A 16,180-nucleotide genomic window follows, 5' to 3' on the forward strand; every position below is an offset into this window, starting at 1 on the left:
ACAGACAGGCTGTGGCTGGCAAATAATTCCACTCCTCATTGCGAAAGATGTTGCATAGTTACCTTGCTAGTCGATTGGTTGCGGTAGAGTAACGTCAGCGTGGGAAGTGTAAGTTATATCTTCTGGTATATCTGAGAAGACTTACGCGTGTTCTGCTGCTGTGTGACGTCATAAGTGCTACTGGGACGAGGGTGCGAGAGGGTCGTGCTGCAGTGGAGACTGGATTAGCTGAGTTAGCTCAAAGAGCTCCTTTTGTACCCTTTGCACCACCGGCCTGCACCACTGGTGGTGCAAAGGGTATTTTTAAATCCCTCTTGCACCACCAACAAATAGTGCTGTGCTACCATCGACTGTAAAACAAGTAGTAGACTGTAAAATACTTAATAATTTAATTGTTATAAATAAATCAAAACCTACCTAAAAGTTTTCATTTGTGTGTGTGTAAGTGCCTATAAACATTTCACTTCAGACCCACGATACCCCGGGCCTACATCCCACATACAACGAATAAAGTACCAGGGCAACATAACCATAAAGGAGCTATTTTATGATACATGTTTATTTCTCGGATTAACCAAGAAGAATTTGATATAGCTCCTTTATGATTATGTTGCCCTGGTACTTTAGGAATTATTCGTTGTATGTAGGTATGAATGGTTGTTATTATTTTTTATGTTATGTTGTCAAATCTGTCCAGTAGTTTCGGAGCCTATTCAGTACAAACAAAGAAACAAACAATCAAATCTTTCCTCTTTATAATATTAATATTATATGATTATAGATAAATCGTTTTACAGTTAATGGTAGGGCGGCACTATTGGTGGTGCAAAAGGGATTAAAAAAGGGTACTTTGCACCACCAGTGGTGCAGGCCGGTGGTGCAAAGGGTACAAAAGGAAAGAGCTTGTGGCGTGGTCACGAAGCAAGGCGCCTCAGGTAAATTAGAGGGGGTCTTCTTTGCAGTGGTGACTGAAGTCACCTCTAAATTAGAGGGTCGTACTCCTGCAGCAGGAACTAATGGACCTGATCATGGTGCTTCTCCTGCAGCGGAAACTGGACCTAATGATGAGTGTCCAGGTATTTAGATTCTTGCTCCTCTGAATGACCTTATGACGACGAAAAGTTGAGTTGTTAGAGCAAGCAGCGTGGCATGGTCGCGATGCAGCAGTCGTCTGGTAAATTAGTCACGTGCTCCTACAGAGGAAATTGGACCTAATGATGACCGGCTAAGTATCAACTTAGAGCAGCAGAGTAGCGTGGTGTGATGCAGGCGTCTCTGGTAAATTGGACAGGATCTTGCTCCTCTGAACAACGAAGAGTTGAGTTGTTATCTTATAGCGTGGTAACTTTTGTAAATTACGAGGGTCGTACTCCTGGACCTAATAATAAGTGGTCAAGTCTGAACTTAGAGCAGCAGAGTAGCGATGTCATGATGCAGATGTCTCGGGCAAATTAGACGCTCGTTCTCCAGCTCTAATAGTGGTGAAGAATGTTATCTTAGAGCAGCAGCGTGGCGTGGTCTCTGTCCAGGTGCCTCTGATATATTAGGGTTGGTTTCCAGCAGTGGTGACTGAAGGCGCCTCTGGTCGCTAGCTAGCTAGCTTAGGGCTGCAGCGTGGCGTGGTCACGATGCAGGTGTCTGGTAAATTAGATAGTCGTACTCCTGTAGAGGAAACTGGACCTAATGATAAGTGGTCAAGTATCAACTTAGAGCAGCAGCGTGGCGAGGTCACGATGCAGGCGTTTCTGGTAAATTGGACAGGATCTTGCTCCTCTGAACAACGAAGAGTTGAGTTGTTATCTTATAGCGTGGTAACTTTTGTAAATTACGAGGGTCGTACTCCTGCAGAGGAAACTAGACCTTATAATGAGTGGTCAAGTATCAACTTAGAGCAGCAGAGTAGTGATGTCATGATGCAGATGTCTCAGGCAAATTAGACGCTCGTTCTCCAGCTCTAATAGTGGTGAAGAATGTTATCTTAGAGCAGCAGCGTGGCGTGGTCTCTGTCCAGGTGCCTCTGATATACAGTGTGAGTCACGTTAAAGTGTACATATGAAAATAGATGAAACTAGACCTGTTTTTATCGACAAAAAAGAGGTCAAAAATTTTTTGAGATTTTTTTTTTATTTTTTATAGAATTTTTTTTCTTCCAATTACTTATTGTAAAGAAAACGTAATAACTTTTAAACTAAGCTGTAGATCCTGATAAAATAAAAACAGTAATAATGCTAAATAACAGGCAATACTAAAAAAATACATAAAATAGACAAAAAAGGCCATCAAATAATAAAATATGATACTTTTTGAAAAAAATCTGCTTAAAAATTCGTGTTTTTTTGGTTATTTGATAAATTTCTCCAAAAAATGCCCCTATAACCGGTAGTTTTTATTACTTTTTATTGTTCTCTATCGTATTATCTTTGTAAAACCAAAAATCGCATGTCTCTATCCCTATCACAACATTTGCTATGATCTGATATTACGAAGGTAATACGATAGAGAATAATACAAAGTAATAAAAACCACCGGTTATAGGGGCATTTTTTGGAGAAATTTATCAAATAACAAAAAAAACACGAATTTTTAAGCAGATTTTTTTCAAAAAGTATCATTTTTTATTATTTGTTGGAATTTTTGGTGTATTTTATGTATTTTTATAGTATTGTCTGTTATTTAGCATTATTACTTTTTTTATTTTATCAGGATATACCGCTTAGTTTAAAAGTTATTACGTTTTCTTTACAACAAGTAATTGGAAGAAAAAAAAATCTATAAAAAATTTAAAAAAAATCTCAAAAAATTTTTGACCTCTTTTTTGTCGATAAAAATAGGTCTAGTTTCATTTATTTTCATATGTACACTTTAACGTGACTCACACTGTATTAGGGTTGGTTTCCTGCAGTGGTGACAGAAGGCGCCTCTGGTCGCTAGCTAGCTAGCTTAGGGCTGCAGCATGGCGTGGTCGATTGCAGGTGTCTGGTAAATTAGATAGTCGTACTCCTGCAGAGGAAACTGGACCTAATGATAAGTGGTCAAGTATCAACTTAGAGCAGCAGCGTCACGTGGTCACGATGCAGTCGTCTTTGGTAAATTAATTTGTAGGAACAGAGGAAACTGGACCTAATAATAAGTGGTCAAGTATCAACTTAGAGCAGCAGCGTGGCGAGGTCACGATGCAGGCGTCTCTGGTAAATTGGACAGGATCTTGCTCCTCTGAACAACGAAGAGTTGAGTTGTTATCTTATAGCGTGGTAACTTTTGTAAATTACGAGGGTCGTACTCCTGCAGAGGAAACTGGACCTAATAATAAGTGGTCAAGTCTGAACTTAGAGCAGCAGAGTAGCGATGTCATGATGCAGATGTCTCGGGCAAATTAGACGCTTGTTCTCCAGCTCTGATAGTGGTGAAGAATGTTATCTTAGAGCAGCATCGTGGCGTGGTCACGATACAGGTGTCTGGTAAATTAGATAGTCGTACTCCTGCAGAGGAAACTAGACCTTATAATGAGTGGTCAAGTATCAACTTAGAGCAGCAGCGTCGCGTGGTCGCGGTGCAAACGGCGGCGCGCGCGCAACGGAGCGGCGGCGAGCGCGTCAGACGGCGCGGGAGGCCCGGCGGCGCGCGCGCCTGCTTCTTGGTAGTACACTTGTGCGCCGCCGCACGACACGCCTACTACGACGCTCTCGTCGCTCCTGAGGACAAGATTGGGTTGGAGTTAATGGTGATAAATGGAATAACCCCTTCTGGACTTGTGTCCCTGTGTTCGGTTCGGTAATCCATGGTATACAGTGTGGCTAGGGAGTTGACGTTCAAAGCTAAAATTAGATTCCTTATATCAAGGTGGATCCAAAACACTACTATGTATGTTCTAAGATTTTGCTTAAGTCTAGATTTTTTCCTTTGGATACCCCTTGCTTGATATAGGAATCTAAATAGCTTTGATTGAACGTCAACTACCTGGTCACTGTATATATGCCGAAGAATTTGTCATTACCGAACCAAGGCCCTGATTACTCCTTTGGTAGAATCAATTACTTTAATCACAGGAATATCACATAACTGATGAGTATAAAGTACTTATTCTTATTCTGTGATACTACTACCACACAGTCAGGTAGCTGCAGGACTTCTGAAACACCGCTTACGTAGATTCGGGTATATCTGTCACTGTCGCTCATGCTGGCATCGCGCTTTGTGCGAGAGGGATGGAAACATTCCAACTTTGGATTACGGTTTTTGCAGTAGCTCCCCTGTAGTCCGCTGCCTCAGAGCCCGTGTCCAGCGGACTCAGTGCCCTATGCCTGTACCTACGTAGGAAAACCTAACAAAAATAACTTTACATACCTCAAAATAAACTCCGTCAGTTTCCTATCCTCAGCGAACTCGTTGTGTATCAGTCCCATAGTAGCGATGTCGAGCGCTGCCCAAGGCACGCCCTTGACTTACTTATGGTCCTATGTCCCCTAGATGGGGCAGAGGGCGTCCACAACAGTCCTCCATCTCGTTCGGTCTTGAGCTTCTCGCTTGATCTCGCTCCAGGTCTTGCCGATCTTCTTCGCCTCGTCCGCTACAGTGAGCCGCCAAGTTTGCCTGGGTCCACCACGTTTGCGTTTTCCTTGGGGATTCCAATCCAGAGCCTGCTTAGGGATGCGATCGGGGTCCCTTCGGAGAGTGTGGCCAATCCAGTTCCACCTGCGGCGCTTGATCTGCTGGTCGATCAGAATTTCGTGGCAGCGTTCCGCCCTTGACCGTGCCCCAATCCGGGTCTAAGCTCAGGTAGCTACAGGGCTATGCCGAAACACCGCTTACGTAGATTCGGGTATATCTGTCACTGTCGCTCATGCTGGCATCTCTTTTTGTGCGAGAGGGATGGAAACATTCGAACTTTGGATTACGGTTTTTGCAGTAGCTCCGCTGTAGTCCGCTTCCTCAGAGCCCGTGGCCAGCGGACTCAGTGCGCTATGCCTGTACCTACTTAGGAAAACTTAACATAAATAACTTTACATACCTCAAAATAAATTCCGTCAGTTCCCTGTCTTCAGCGAACTCGTTGTGTATCAGTCCCATGGTAGCGATATCGAGCGCTGCCCAAGGCCCGCCCTTTTTGACCGTGCCCCAGTCCGGGTCTAACGTCAGGTAGCTGTAGTCGGCCGCTTCGGGACCAGCGCCTAATGGCTCTATGCACTTCTGCTCGATCGGCCCGAGCGCGTTCAGAGAAGTTTCCCACTGGAAGCGAAAGGAATTTGTTAATGGACTGTGGTAAGTGGCAAAGGTAAGTTCCTTATTCGTGTCACTACAGTGATATTGAAAAGTAGAGGTTTTGAAGGTTTTATACGGCGTTAAAAAATATATAAAGATTTTAGTGCTTGAGAGTTTCCACTAGGGGCGCTGTACAATTTGTCATACATTTATTGTTACTTTTTTACGCAGTTTACATCGAATGCGTTTGACGTAAACACACACTACGCCCCGTGTTGTTAATTTTGGTCAGTAATATGACATAATATGAGTAGTTTGGAATAACCTTATAATAGACTATGAGATAGCGATAGAATAGATCCTGTAACGTTTTTGGAATCTTGGCACGTCATCAGTCAGTCAACTATTTGTTTTCAGGCTCGAATTTTGTGATCTTTTAGAGGAGCTGTGTCTTGAAATTATTGGTTAATGATGTCAAACTACTCAATGAAATCTAAGGCCCGTTTCCACCAAGGCGGAGCAGAGCGGAGCGGAGAAGTGTTTTGAATAGCCGCCGTCCGCTGTCACATAGTATGAAATTTTCGGCAGCGCGTCAGTCGCGCGTTTGTCGCGCTGCTAAATCGCCTAAATGTGTAAACGCTCTAAGACTATGATTAATCATCATCATTTCAGCCATACGCCATACGTGGGACGTCCACTGCTGAACATAGGCCTCCCCTAAAGATTTCCAAGTTGATTGATTAGTAGCGGCCTGCGTCCAGCGCTTCCCTGCTACCTTTACGATGTCGTCGGTCCACCTTGTGGACGTCTCACGCTGCGCTCTAAGACTTACCAGCGTGTTGATCGTCTCTGGGTCATCCGCCGCGGGCGCGTCAAGCACCGCTAGCAGCGCCATATTGTGTAGCCCGCTCACAAACAGCGAGCACTTCACAGCATTCTGGCTGTATGACGCGAGCTGATCTATGTCGTCCTCTGAATCGCTGTCCGATTCTGAGTCTTGCCGCTGGGTTTTTGGTCTGGAATATCATTAGATACGTACTCTTTATTACTACTGGAAACCACAATCATCATAATTAAGCGATCTCGATGAGACAACTCGAGAGGAGAGAAGGGATTGATTGTTATTGGGTAACTATAGTCCTTTTCATGTGCATGTGGATTGAGTGATCCTTGCTTCAATCTTAACAAAAATCGAGGAAGTTTTACTTAAAATATGTTAAAACATTGCGATGAAGTTTAAAAATTTGTTAAACCTANGGTGTGAGTGATCCTAAATAATCGTCATAACTTTGGAACGGGACGTGCAAGGAATTTCTGAATTTGTTAATAGTTTTAACATATTCTTAACAATTTTTCTATACTATAAAAAGAAGTGGAAAGGCTTTATTTTCTGAAATAAACATGTTGACGTTTTCTTAAAGCGTGCGGTATGAGTGCTCCTATTTAGTGGCCATAACATTTTTATCTTAGGTTTAACAAATTTTTAAACTTCATCGCAATGTTTTAACATATTTTAAGTAAAACTTCCTCGATTTTTGTTAAGATTGAAGCAAGGATCACTCAATCCACATGCACATGTCCTTTTCACCTAAGATGATTCGTATGACGTTTCGAGTTTGAAAGTTATAGAGATGTCACATTACTAAACCATAGCGATTTATCTATCGATGTTTTTCTAAGAGTTAGTAAAACCTACTTTTAGAGAAATATTTTGTATAGGTGAAAATTAACAAAAAAACATGTTTTTTTAATTACAAATATTATTGTAACAATTTTTATTGATAATATTCAAAATCCATGGACTTCGTGTTCAAAAAAACGATTCCTAATAAGTACTGGTTCTGTTTCTTAAATTAAAAACTATTAATTTATTTTCAATGCGTTTATTAAAGTTAACAATCGAAAAATATAGTTGATTTTTGTGATGTTTTTAATAAATAAGTATTCACTGCAATCGATTAATGAACCGCGGAAATAATCGATTTTGTTATACAACAAATACCCCAGCACTAAATCTATTCCGTTTCACACATTGCGTACATTAAATAAAAAATATTTTTACATCGTATTTAATTAAAATATAATCAATAAACTCAGATTTTACTATATTATTTCAAGACAAGAAGTTAATTTTTTTTATTATATTGCTAATAAAATACAACTATTTTTTCAGAAATATTCTGCATATGTAGTATGCGTAATATGGATAACCTTGAAGTGTCATACGGATCATCTTACGTGAAAAAGACTATAGCAGAAATGCACTCTTCTTGCTTGAGTCTTATTATGGCGTATAAGAAAAGATGTCAATATTCAGTCTTCCTGACACGATGGAAATCGATATACGTAACACTTCTTCTTCGGTAAGAGATTCTCTTAAATAAGGAACGAAATATTCAACAGAAGAATTCTTTGATTGTTTATAAATATGTTACGGTCAAAGTGATAAATGTGAAAATTATGAATAATCGCCGGTTATTATGAATAATTACCACATGATTCGGTAAATGTGATTAATATGAGGTCATTTATGTGTGTATAAAACTAAATAGGCGGCTTAGGGGCACCGCACCTTAACCTATTTTTCACTTTAAATCAAAACATTATGTTATGGGCATCATAGAAAAGTACTATTATGCAAGAAACATTCGAAACTCATTATTCCAAATTATATTAATATATGATATCAAAACGTTCAAAAGTTTGGTTGTACACGAGCACGTACACAAGATGTTGTTCTCTTTCATGAAATTTGTTACCTACTAAGGTTGAATTATTAAATAATCACTGTTAAATGTGATTAATTTATCACTTTTACCGCGACTGTCGGTAATTATTCATAATAACCGGTTATTATTAATAATTTTTAATTTATCACATTAACCGTAACAAATACATAAAAAAGAAAATTGTTAAAAATGTTATAATTACCTGTCAGAGAATGTGACTTGTCGTTCAGCGGCTGGCGTCGGAAACTCCCTCAGTTCAAGCGGCGTCATCACTCTACTGCTGTATCCACTCGACTTGTCCGAGAACGCTAAATGACTCAGTTTCTCCATCAAGGGAGTCAGCTGAACTCCCGTCAGTTTCTTCTTAAAACTAGTAGCCTCAGTTTCCGACCCAATCTGCGAATCTGTACTTTCCGATAACGATTTCAGAGGCAGCGAAAGCGATTTTCGCCTGGACTGATCCGTTGATAACGTTTTCGTCGAATCTTTGGGAATCTTCTTTGGCGTTCTTTGCGGAGACCTATTCAGCTCCGAATCGAAGTCTTCGAACTTCTCCTGCTCACATAATTTCATGTTGAAAGTGAACATGTTGTCTTCTTTGGATTCTTGCTTCATTCTGGCGTAGTATTGTTCTAGATACTGGTTGAATAAAGATTCTGAGATGGCAACGCCGTCATTTCTGAATACTGGGAAGAAGGGATCGTTGATTGTCAACGAAGACCGACGGCTTTTCATTATTCCATCCTCGTCTGGGGACGGCGTCATATCATCGTTGAGAGGCACTTTCGATCGTTTTAATTTAAACCTGGATGTCGCTCTGTTGGAAATTCTTTTAAACGTATCTTGGATATCCGTAACACTCGCGAGTTTCCTGATCGGGTCTGGTTTATTTATGTAGTGATCCGCAATGCAGTTCATGTCAAGAACGATTTGGTTGTCTCGTTTCTCGTTTTCGATCATTTTGGCACAGTTTTCGATGTTTTTGAGCACGTCTGGTTCTGGGGGCTTTTCTTGTTGCGTGTCTGGGTTTTGGCAGATGGAAAGGATGTTTCCGTGGAGTCGTTTGTATTCTACCATGGGTGTGGAGCAAACGCTGGTTTGTCCTGTGAAGACGGTGTCGTTTTCTTTTGCGTCTTCGTCTAATGATTTTTGGTTTTTGAAGCTTAGTGAGAGCTTGGTCGGTCGTGGTCGCGGTTTATTCGTGAAGGGAACGACGTCGGGCATGCTCGGTTTTCTTTCGGAGTCAGTCATGGGGTGTTCGTCTTTGTTAGGAGGGGATATCATGGTGTGGTCTTCTTCGGGCACGGCAGTGAAAAGCAAAGACTTGTCTCTTTTCATGCCTGTTTGGGGGAACTCTCTTACTTTTTCGCGTTCGGCCTCTTGATTCTGAAAAGGAAGCCTCTTATTAATTTACATCTGGAGCGCAATCAAACTGATTACTTTTACTACACATGGAAAAACTGATGTTGAAAGAAGAAAGTTCACCAATATACATATGAATATAAAGCACAGTAAAATACTTATCGCAATTATACATTTTCTTTGGCTACCACATACCTTTCTAAACTTTGCCATCATCTCCTCCCCACTGTGGTGGAACTCCTGTATCTTTTCCACCTGCTTCTTCAAGCTATCGTACGTCTTCTTCGCGACATAAACCACCAATAGCTGAGCACCTAGAGGCAAGGGCGTCTCAGTTTGAACGGTCTCTGCTGGAGACTTTATTCGGTACGGGTCCACCACTGTGAGGTATGAAGTCAGGCTTGGAGGCAGTTGCGTGGCGATTATTCTGGAAAAGTATACATTTATATTGTAATACCGCCCCTATTAAAACTACATAAGACTCAAAGAAGTTTGACAGCACACTAAACACTGATACGAGAATACTTCAACATCATCATAATTTCAGTCACAGCACGTCAAATGCTGAATATAGGCCTCCTCCAATGATTTCTATATTGACCGGTTGGTTGCGGCCTGCATCCAGCGCCTTTTTGCTACTTTTATGGGGTCACCTTGTGGGATACTTACTTATTATTGTACAATACAACGCCTCCAAGGACTCCTTTACTTTTGCGGCAGTGTTCCAGTATCTGCATGGCTTCCATGTAGATCGATGTGGCACTCTGAAACAAAAAATGCATACGCTCTCGTCATATTTTGGAAATATGAATTTGTCCTTGTCGCTTTTGGCAGCATCCTGCCGTGAGTGATGGATAATTATAATTATGATTTATCGACTTCGGGGCAAGTAAATAAATCAAGTAGTGACGACAAATTCGCACGTCATAGAATGTAGTTATTACGGCATGTGTCTCATATTATCTTTTACTGCTTGCTGACACACTATAATTATTACATTTCAAAATTAATTATGTTACTTTATCACTTCATAGTGAATGAAGATATCGTGAAAAGTGGTTAAAGCATTTCTTATCGACTTTGAAGTTTTTATAGAGCCTCTGGGTAAAGGGAGAAGTGCGGTCACGATATTATGAAATCGTCATCATACTTATTTGCCTATGACAGTACACTGCTGGACGTAAATCTACCTCAACGCCACAAAGCTCTGGATTATTTGAATTAGTTGTAAGTGTCTTTACCCAAAAATTATGGGCCAGCCTATCTGTTTGTGTGGCGATAGCGATAGACATTATCGTTCTACCCTGATCAAGGACTAGTGCTGGCGCCATTTCTATTTAAAGTCGAACTTTAGGTAGTCCAAATAAGCAATCGGAAATAACCAACAAAATCTTCACTTCCACTTCTTGAATGATAGCAAAAGCAAATAACCATATCGTTTCACTTCGAAATTGCATCTTAAAGTTTATACCAAAAGGTTTACATTTCTGTGTTGGTATTCTGTTTAGCGAATCAAAATGCAGTCGCAAAGTGGACATTGTATGAAAATGATAAAATGTACAATGTAAATAAACACTTCTCGTTATCAGTTTATTATCACTGTTAACACGCGGTTAGCAATCAAATAAATTATGTAAATGACAGGTTTAGGACAAGGGCCATTTTAGTTGCGTCCAGTGCTATATAAAAACGTGTAAATACAGGGTGTAGTCTTAAGTAGTCCGAAAGTAGGTTTTCTATGAGAACGCGGAAAGACATGTGCATATAGTTCCTATACTTCATGAATCCTTAAAACCGCGTAGTGTAGCGATATTGATAAGGAAAATATATTTTTGAAATTTTATGCCTACAAGTTGAGGTGAAAAAAAAGTTGTAAACAGCAATTTTAATCAGTTTTTTTCCTTCGCGTTATCAGCATTGCGATAGCCTTTAATTTTGATTACTTGACTTCAAGTCTAGCCGCTAACTGCAATTATTGGAGTTCGATAAAAAAAGTGGGACATCAGTATTTAGGCTACTCCCTTCAAGGTTATCTGAAGTTTCGGAACCATCCATCTCTCTCATCAAAAAGGTTATGGGACGAGATATCACACGGTATAATAATAGGTTATGAAAGGTAAGGTCCTGTAATAGAAGGTCCACGTATGATATTTCTGACAACACGTGTCGCGGGACTTTAGTAGTCATAAAACTCATGGATTTTTGAGTTGAGCGTCTATTTTAGTTCAATAGAGTCCTAGTATCACTGCAACCGTTTTCGATCTATTATTTTCTTAATAAATCGATATCATAGGGTCTTTAGGATCTCCGCTATATTACCAATATTAGGTTTCACTAATGCCCGTTTACACCATCAATCTCTAATTTTTATGTGACCCCTATGTTACACAAAATTCCTGTTATATGTTACCTACCTACCTATATAGGGGTCACTTAAAAATTAGGGATTCATGGTGAAAATGGGCATAAGTCCTGCAAATCAAGCCTTACCTTAGGAAGACTGAGCATTGGCACTCTCTGGAAGATATGACATCCATACTGCAGTACTGGCAAGTACGTCTCGAAGACCTGATACAGCTTCTCGGCCAGGCGTTTCTGGTCTTCCATCTGGGAGGCAAGGGCTAGAAGGTCTCCATGGTAGACCTTGATCATGGATGTGAGGAGGTTCGCCCGGTTTTTTAGTACCCAGTCGGGGATGTTGCGGTCGCTGCCTATGGCCTGGTAGAGAACAAAAAAAGACATTAACTCCATTTTAACTCTCACTGAGGCTGCATTTGACTTCCATTTCACCTGTTGGTAAATTTTGATATTAGTGATGAATGCATAATAAATAAATATACCCAGTATAGTCTTGATTTATCCATAAGATAAACCCAAAACAAAAAAATACACAAGCTTATTATCGCCTTTGACGGTATTCGAACCCTGCCGCAAGTCGCAACTAGCGTTGTAGTTCTATAGACGGACTACCGAATGCTTTAATATGAAAGTAGATTTCGGGTTTGTGGGGGAGATACAGCGGCCGGTATCAGAAGTCTATGGCGTTTCATGAAAGTTAACACAATCAAAACGAAAAAGCAATCTTACCAATATGTACCGCCCGTATTCCCTGATGATGAACTTGCCGCTCTGCAGCGTGATGGCCACAGGTTGGGAGAACAGAGACTTGACGCAGTGTGCTGTACCCACCACCTACGGGATAAACGGTATGTTGAACCTAGGGCAGGGATGGCAAATGTTTGACGTAGTCTTAGATGTGCCATCAAATAACACCTAATGCTACAATGAGGGTATAGTACAAGTGGCGCCACTGGCGAGTGACAGGACCTTACTCTACAGTGGCACTAACTGATGAGGGCAAATACGATAGCCCTTATTCAAAACACATTATATTCCTACTTTATTTTGTAGTGAATTTTGTGATTGATGGCGTGCCCTAAATATTGTGACGCGTGCCATTGGTTCGCCATCCCTGACCTAGGGTAACCTTTCATGGTCAAATGGTAGTTGGTATGTATGTATGTGTTCCAGTCTAGCAGGATTCGTATTCTGCACTGCTAGCAATATCAGTAACTCCATTTTTTGGCAAAACTATTTTAGATGAGCTGACAGGAGTTTTTTTAACAGCAAAATATTGGACTTACTGCTAATATCGCTAGCACGGCAGTATTCTAATCCGTATTTTGTGAAGCGCTATACAGGGTGGTAAAAAAAATATGTTTATGGTATTTCATAAAAATAAATAAGTACTGATATCAACTACTTACATGATAAGTTATTAATGTAAGAAAAAAACTAGTTTAGCTTGATGCATACAAAATATCTTGTGCCATTAGAAGTAATTGTGTTACAAAATATTTAACAACTCAATAGAAACTCACAAGACAACTTGATGACATCCAGTTTTAAATGGAACTACTCAAACATAAAACAGGTTTCAAATTGTGCAAGTTTAGAGAAGCGTCCAAATATTTCACAGTTGACAAACAGGTTTTTGGTTTTCTATGTTTTGCATAAGAGAATTTGTTAACTAAAATACACATTTGTTGAAATATTCATATCACATCTTATAATGTGATTCTTTAAAGTTGGAGTAAGTGCAAGGTGGTCAGTATGATAGGAAAATAGTTATATGGAATGACTTGCATAAAAGGTTTAGTTTTTAACATTCATATTTCTATTAGTTTGAAAATTATATCTTAATAGCCAAATCTTAATGGTCTTTATGAAAGTCGTTAGTTTTATTAAAATTTTCCATTGTGGCTAGTTAAGTACTTAATCTACATTGGGGAATTTAGCAAGTGTACCTATCTGCTAAAAATGTTTACATCTTTTGTTATTAACATAGTGTCACTTAAAAGGTTGGACTGTTGATAATAGTAAATTAAGTCTGGGTTGCTGCACCATCTTACTTTACTATAATAAACAAAGTAAGAAGGTGCAACCCAGGCGAAAGAGTTATCTGTTCAAAAGGCATTTTTAGATGACTCACCTGTCCTGCCAAAGCGTGCCTCTGTGTGTCCGAGACCCATCCCGGGTGGAAATACAGCACTGCATCCACAGGATCGTCCTCCTCAGCTGTACAACACTGTGTGTCGTACACAAACACTATCATCATTTCTCTGTAACAAGTTTTTTATTTTAGTTCCTGCACAAATAAATAAATAAAAACGGTTAACTGCACTTCATGCTATAAATTTCTTCTGAAAAATAACCATCATTACAAACTTATAGAGATTATATTATTATCCAATCTGGGATTAAATTTTTATGTTCAGACCAAATAACAAGTCGTCAAATATTTAGCATCAAGAATAGAGGTACATACACATTAGCATTGTTTCAGAATAAAGACCTAGAAATTTCATTTAAATTCACAAATCAATAAAACAGGCAGGTATTTCTAAAAAAAACTGTAAGCTTGAAATCAACCAATATAAAAAGGTAATTTTATGGATATGGCATGACAAAGTTTTTTCTTGGTTTCTTCAATGTTTCTATGAAAATTATACCACACAATTTTACTTCCAGATTCCAGTAACAATGTGTAAATACGTTATTTATTTACTTTCAGTCTGTTCATTGCAAGTCTATGTAATCTGCAATTCTCTCAGAGTAATGTACAGTTAGAGTAGAACGAGAATGATTGACCGCAAAACGTGTCTTCGAATCCGTATATAATTTCTATAGCATGGTTAATCCAGTTACAATCTAATAGAAAAATAGAACAGAATCTATCTCATCAACTTACTTGGCCATTTTGATATATTTCGTGTTTCCTAGACAAGTTTCTCAAATTCATACCATTTCACTCTTATAAATTAAAGTTTATAAATGCACGAAACACAAATTCACCAGCTACTTTTATTTTATTTTCATGTTTTCTTTACTGAAAATGAAATTACGCGACCTCCCGTCGCTAGCGAATTTTTGACACTTCATTCGGTGTTGCCAAAAGGTAGAGTGGAAATGTAACACAATGCAATGTTTTTCTATCGGGTGTTTACGAAAACTGATCGGATTTTAACGAAAACTGTAAAATTGTTTAGAGTTTTAATAAAGAGGAAGTTAATTGAATAAAATTGTATAAATCACTGGAACAATATTGGCAACTTCTTATTCCAAGCAGACTTTGATAAAATAAAATAGAATGTGTGTTTTTTGTAGAAAAATGAAATATCATCTCTAAGATCTTCAAAATTTTTATTGAATGGAATAAAATATATCAGGGTACAAATACGTCGAAATTGTACTACTACTTATTACATTTTTTCAACATAGCACACCAAGTTCGTTTTAGTCCCATTACACGCAACAGATGGCGCTGTATGCTGCAAAAGAAAATGTTTTAGCCAGATTTTCATAGACGGGTCAATTTCACCGGTTCTTGATAAAGTTTTAGCTGACCTAACGATATCTCAAATCGACTATTAAATAAGTTTACAATAGACGGCTAAACTGGTTTACCAATTTTGCAAGAAATAATTTAAGTATTTTGGCGCGTAACAATTGAAAAAGTTAACATCGTAAATAAATACTAAATGATCTCTCTCTTCGATCTTCGTTATGTCTTTCTTGCTTCATAACCATTTTGCATTTGCAAAACAAAATCTGTATTTTGTTATTATTGATTGGATGATTGGTATTGACGTGATAAGCAGATGACCTTTGTCGTCAGCTTACGCTCCCCGGATTCAATCACGACACTCACGCGCAGGATCCTGTTGTGTGGTAATGGATATAGGCTACCTATACTGATATAAGTAGTTTATGTACCTAATTTAAAGGTCCGGTTAGATCAGTATTTACGGGTAGGTATCTACTTAGGTAGGCCATAATATCATTTTTTGAGCTAAAGGTCACTCTCTAGTCTTTAATCGGAATTGCGACCTGTCTGTTTGAAGTGAAAAAAATTGGATGTGCAACAAAGTATCATACGCATACGAGACAGAATGTGTTTATTTTGTATTTTTTTTACCAAAAAGATCACTTAGAAGTAGCCAAACTGAAATGAAATCCAAAGTATATCTTTTTTAAGTTTTTTAATTAAGTTAATGCTTTAAACTAGCCTAGGCCTATTATGTAAATATGCAAACGAAACCTTTAGAAATCTTGGAATCAAACGTGCTTATTTATTAACAACGCACTAAAATGACGAATTTATATTCTTCGCCATCATATGCGGAGAAACAATACCTAGCTACTTTCTTCAAAGCGGCGACTACATCCGGTTCCGTTCACGTAATTATATGTTAACATGGCTTTTTATTATTTCACACAATCGGCGGACGGATGGACCCCTGCGAGAATTTTAATTGACTTTTATTGATTGGGTTAGTGTCATTGAACTTTTGTAATTGAACTTGCTTCATACAAGATAAAAAAAATGA

At 38.9% G+C, this 16,180-nt stretch overlaps 1 protein-coding gene across 2 annotated transcripts; it reads right to left on the reverse strand.

The window, feature by feature from the left end:
* Nucleotides 1-901: 901 nt before the first annotated feature.
* On the reverse strand, nt 902-14,745 carry HPS4 (Hermansky-Pudlak syndrome 4 protein). 2 transcript variants are annotated; one of them, XR_003655840.1, is made up of 11 exons: nt 14,542-14,745; nt 13,783-13,912; nt 12,378-12,482; nt 11,781-12,008; nt 9,960-10,054; nt 9,486-9,717; nt 8,131-9,314; nt 6,032-6,215; nt 5,009-5,226; nt 3,301-3,692; nt 902-1,378 (listed from the first exon to the last, which is right to left on the reverse strand). XR_003655840.1 is itself a non-coding variant. In XM_028303684.1 (10 exons), the coding sequence occupies exons 1-10, from the start codon at nt 14,547-14,549 to the stop codon at nt 3,524-3,526; spliced, it is 2,553 nt and encodes an 850-aa protein (XP_028159485.1). In that variant the 5' UTR covers nt 14,550-14,745; the 3' UTR covers nt 2,867-3,523. The 2 variants fall into 2 exon arrangements, 1 of the variants encoding a protein (XP_028159485.1); XM_028303684.1 differs by lacking the exon at nt 902-1,378 and having other exon boundaries at nt 2,867-3,692.
* Nucleotides 14,746-16,180: the final 1,435 nt, after the last annotated feature.

The sequence above is a fragment of the Ostrinia furnacalis genome, unplaced genomic scaffold (assembly GCF_004193835.3).
Source record: "Ostrinia furnacalis isolate ACB-3 unplaced genomic scaffold, ASM419383v2 OfSCF1268, whole genome shotgun sequence".
Taxonomy (NCBI): domain Eukaryota; kingdom Metazoa; phylum Arthropoda; class Insecta; order Lepidoptera; family Crambidae; genus Ostrinia; species Ostrinia furnacalis.

Excerpts from the sequence above, each read along its gene's own strand:
- HPS4 (XM_028303684.1), bottom strand. Across the intron at positions 12,009-12,377 it reads AATACGGGCGGTACATATTG|GCCATAGGCAGCGACCGCAA; the intron begins GTAAGATTGCTT and ends GTTCTCTACCAG. Across the intron at positions 6,216-8,130 it reads CAAGTCACATTCTCTGACAG|ACCAAAAACCCAGCGGCAAG; the intron begins GTAATTATAACA and ends ATGATATTCCAG.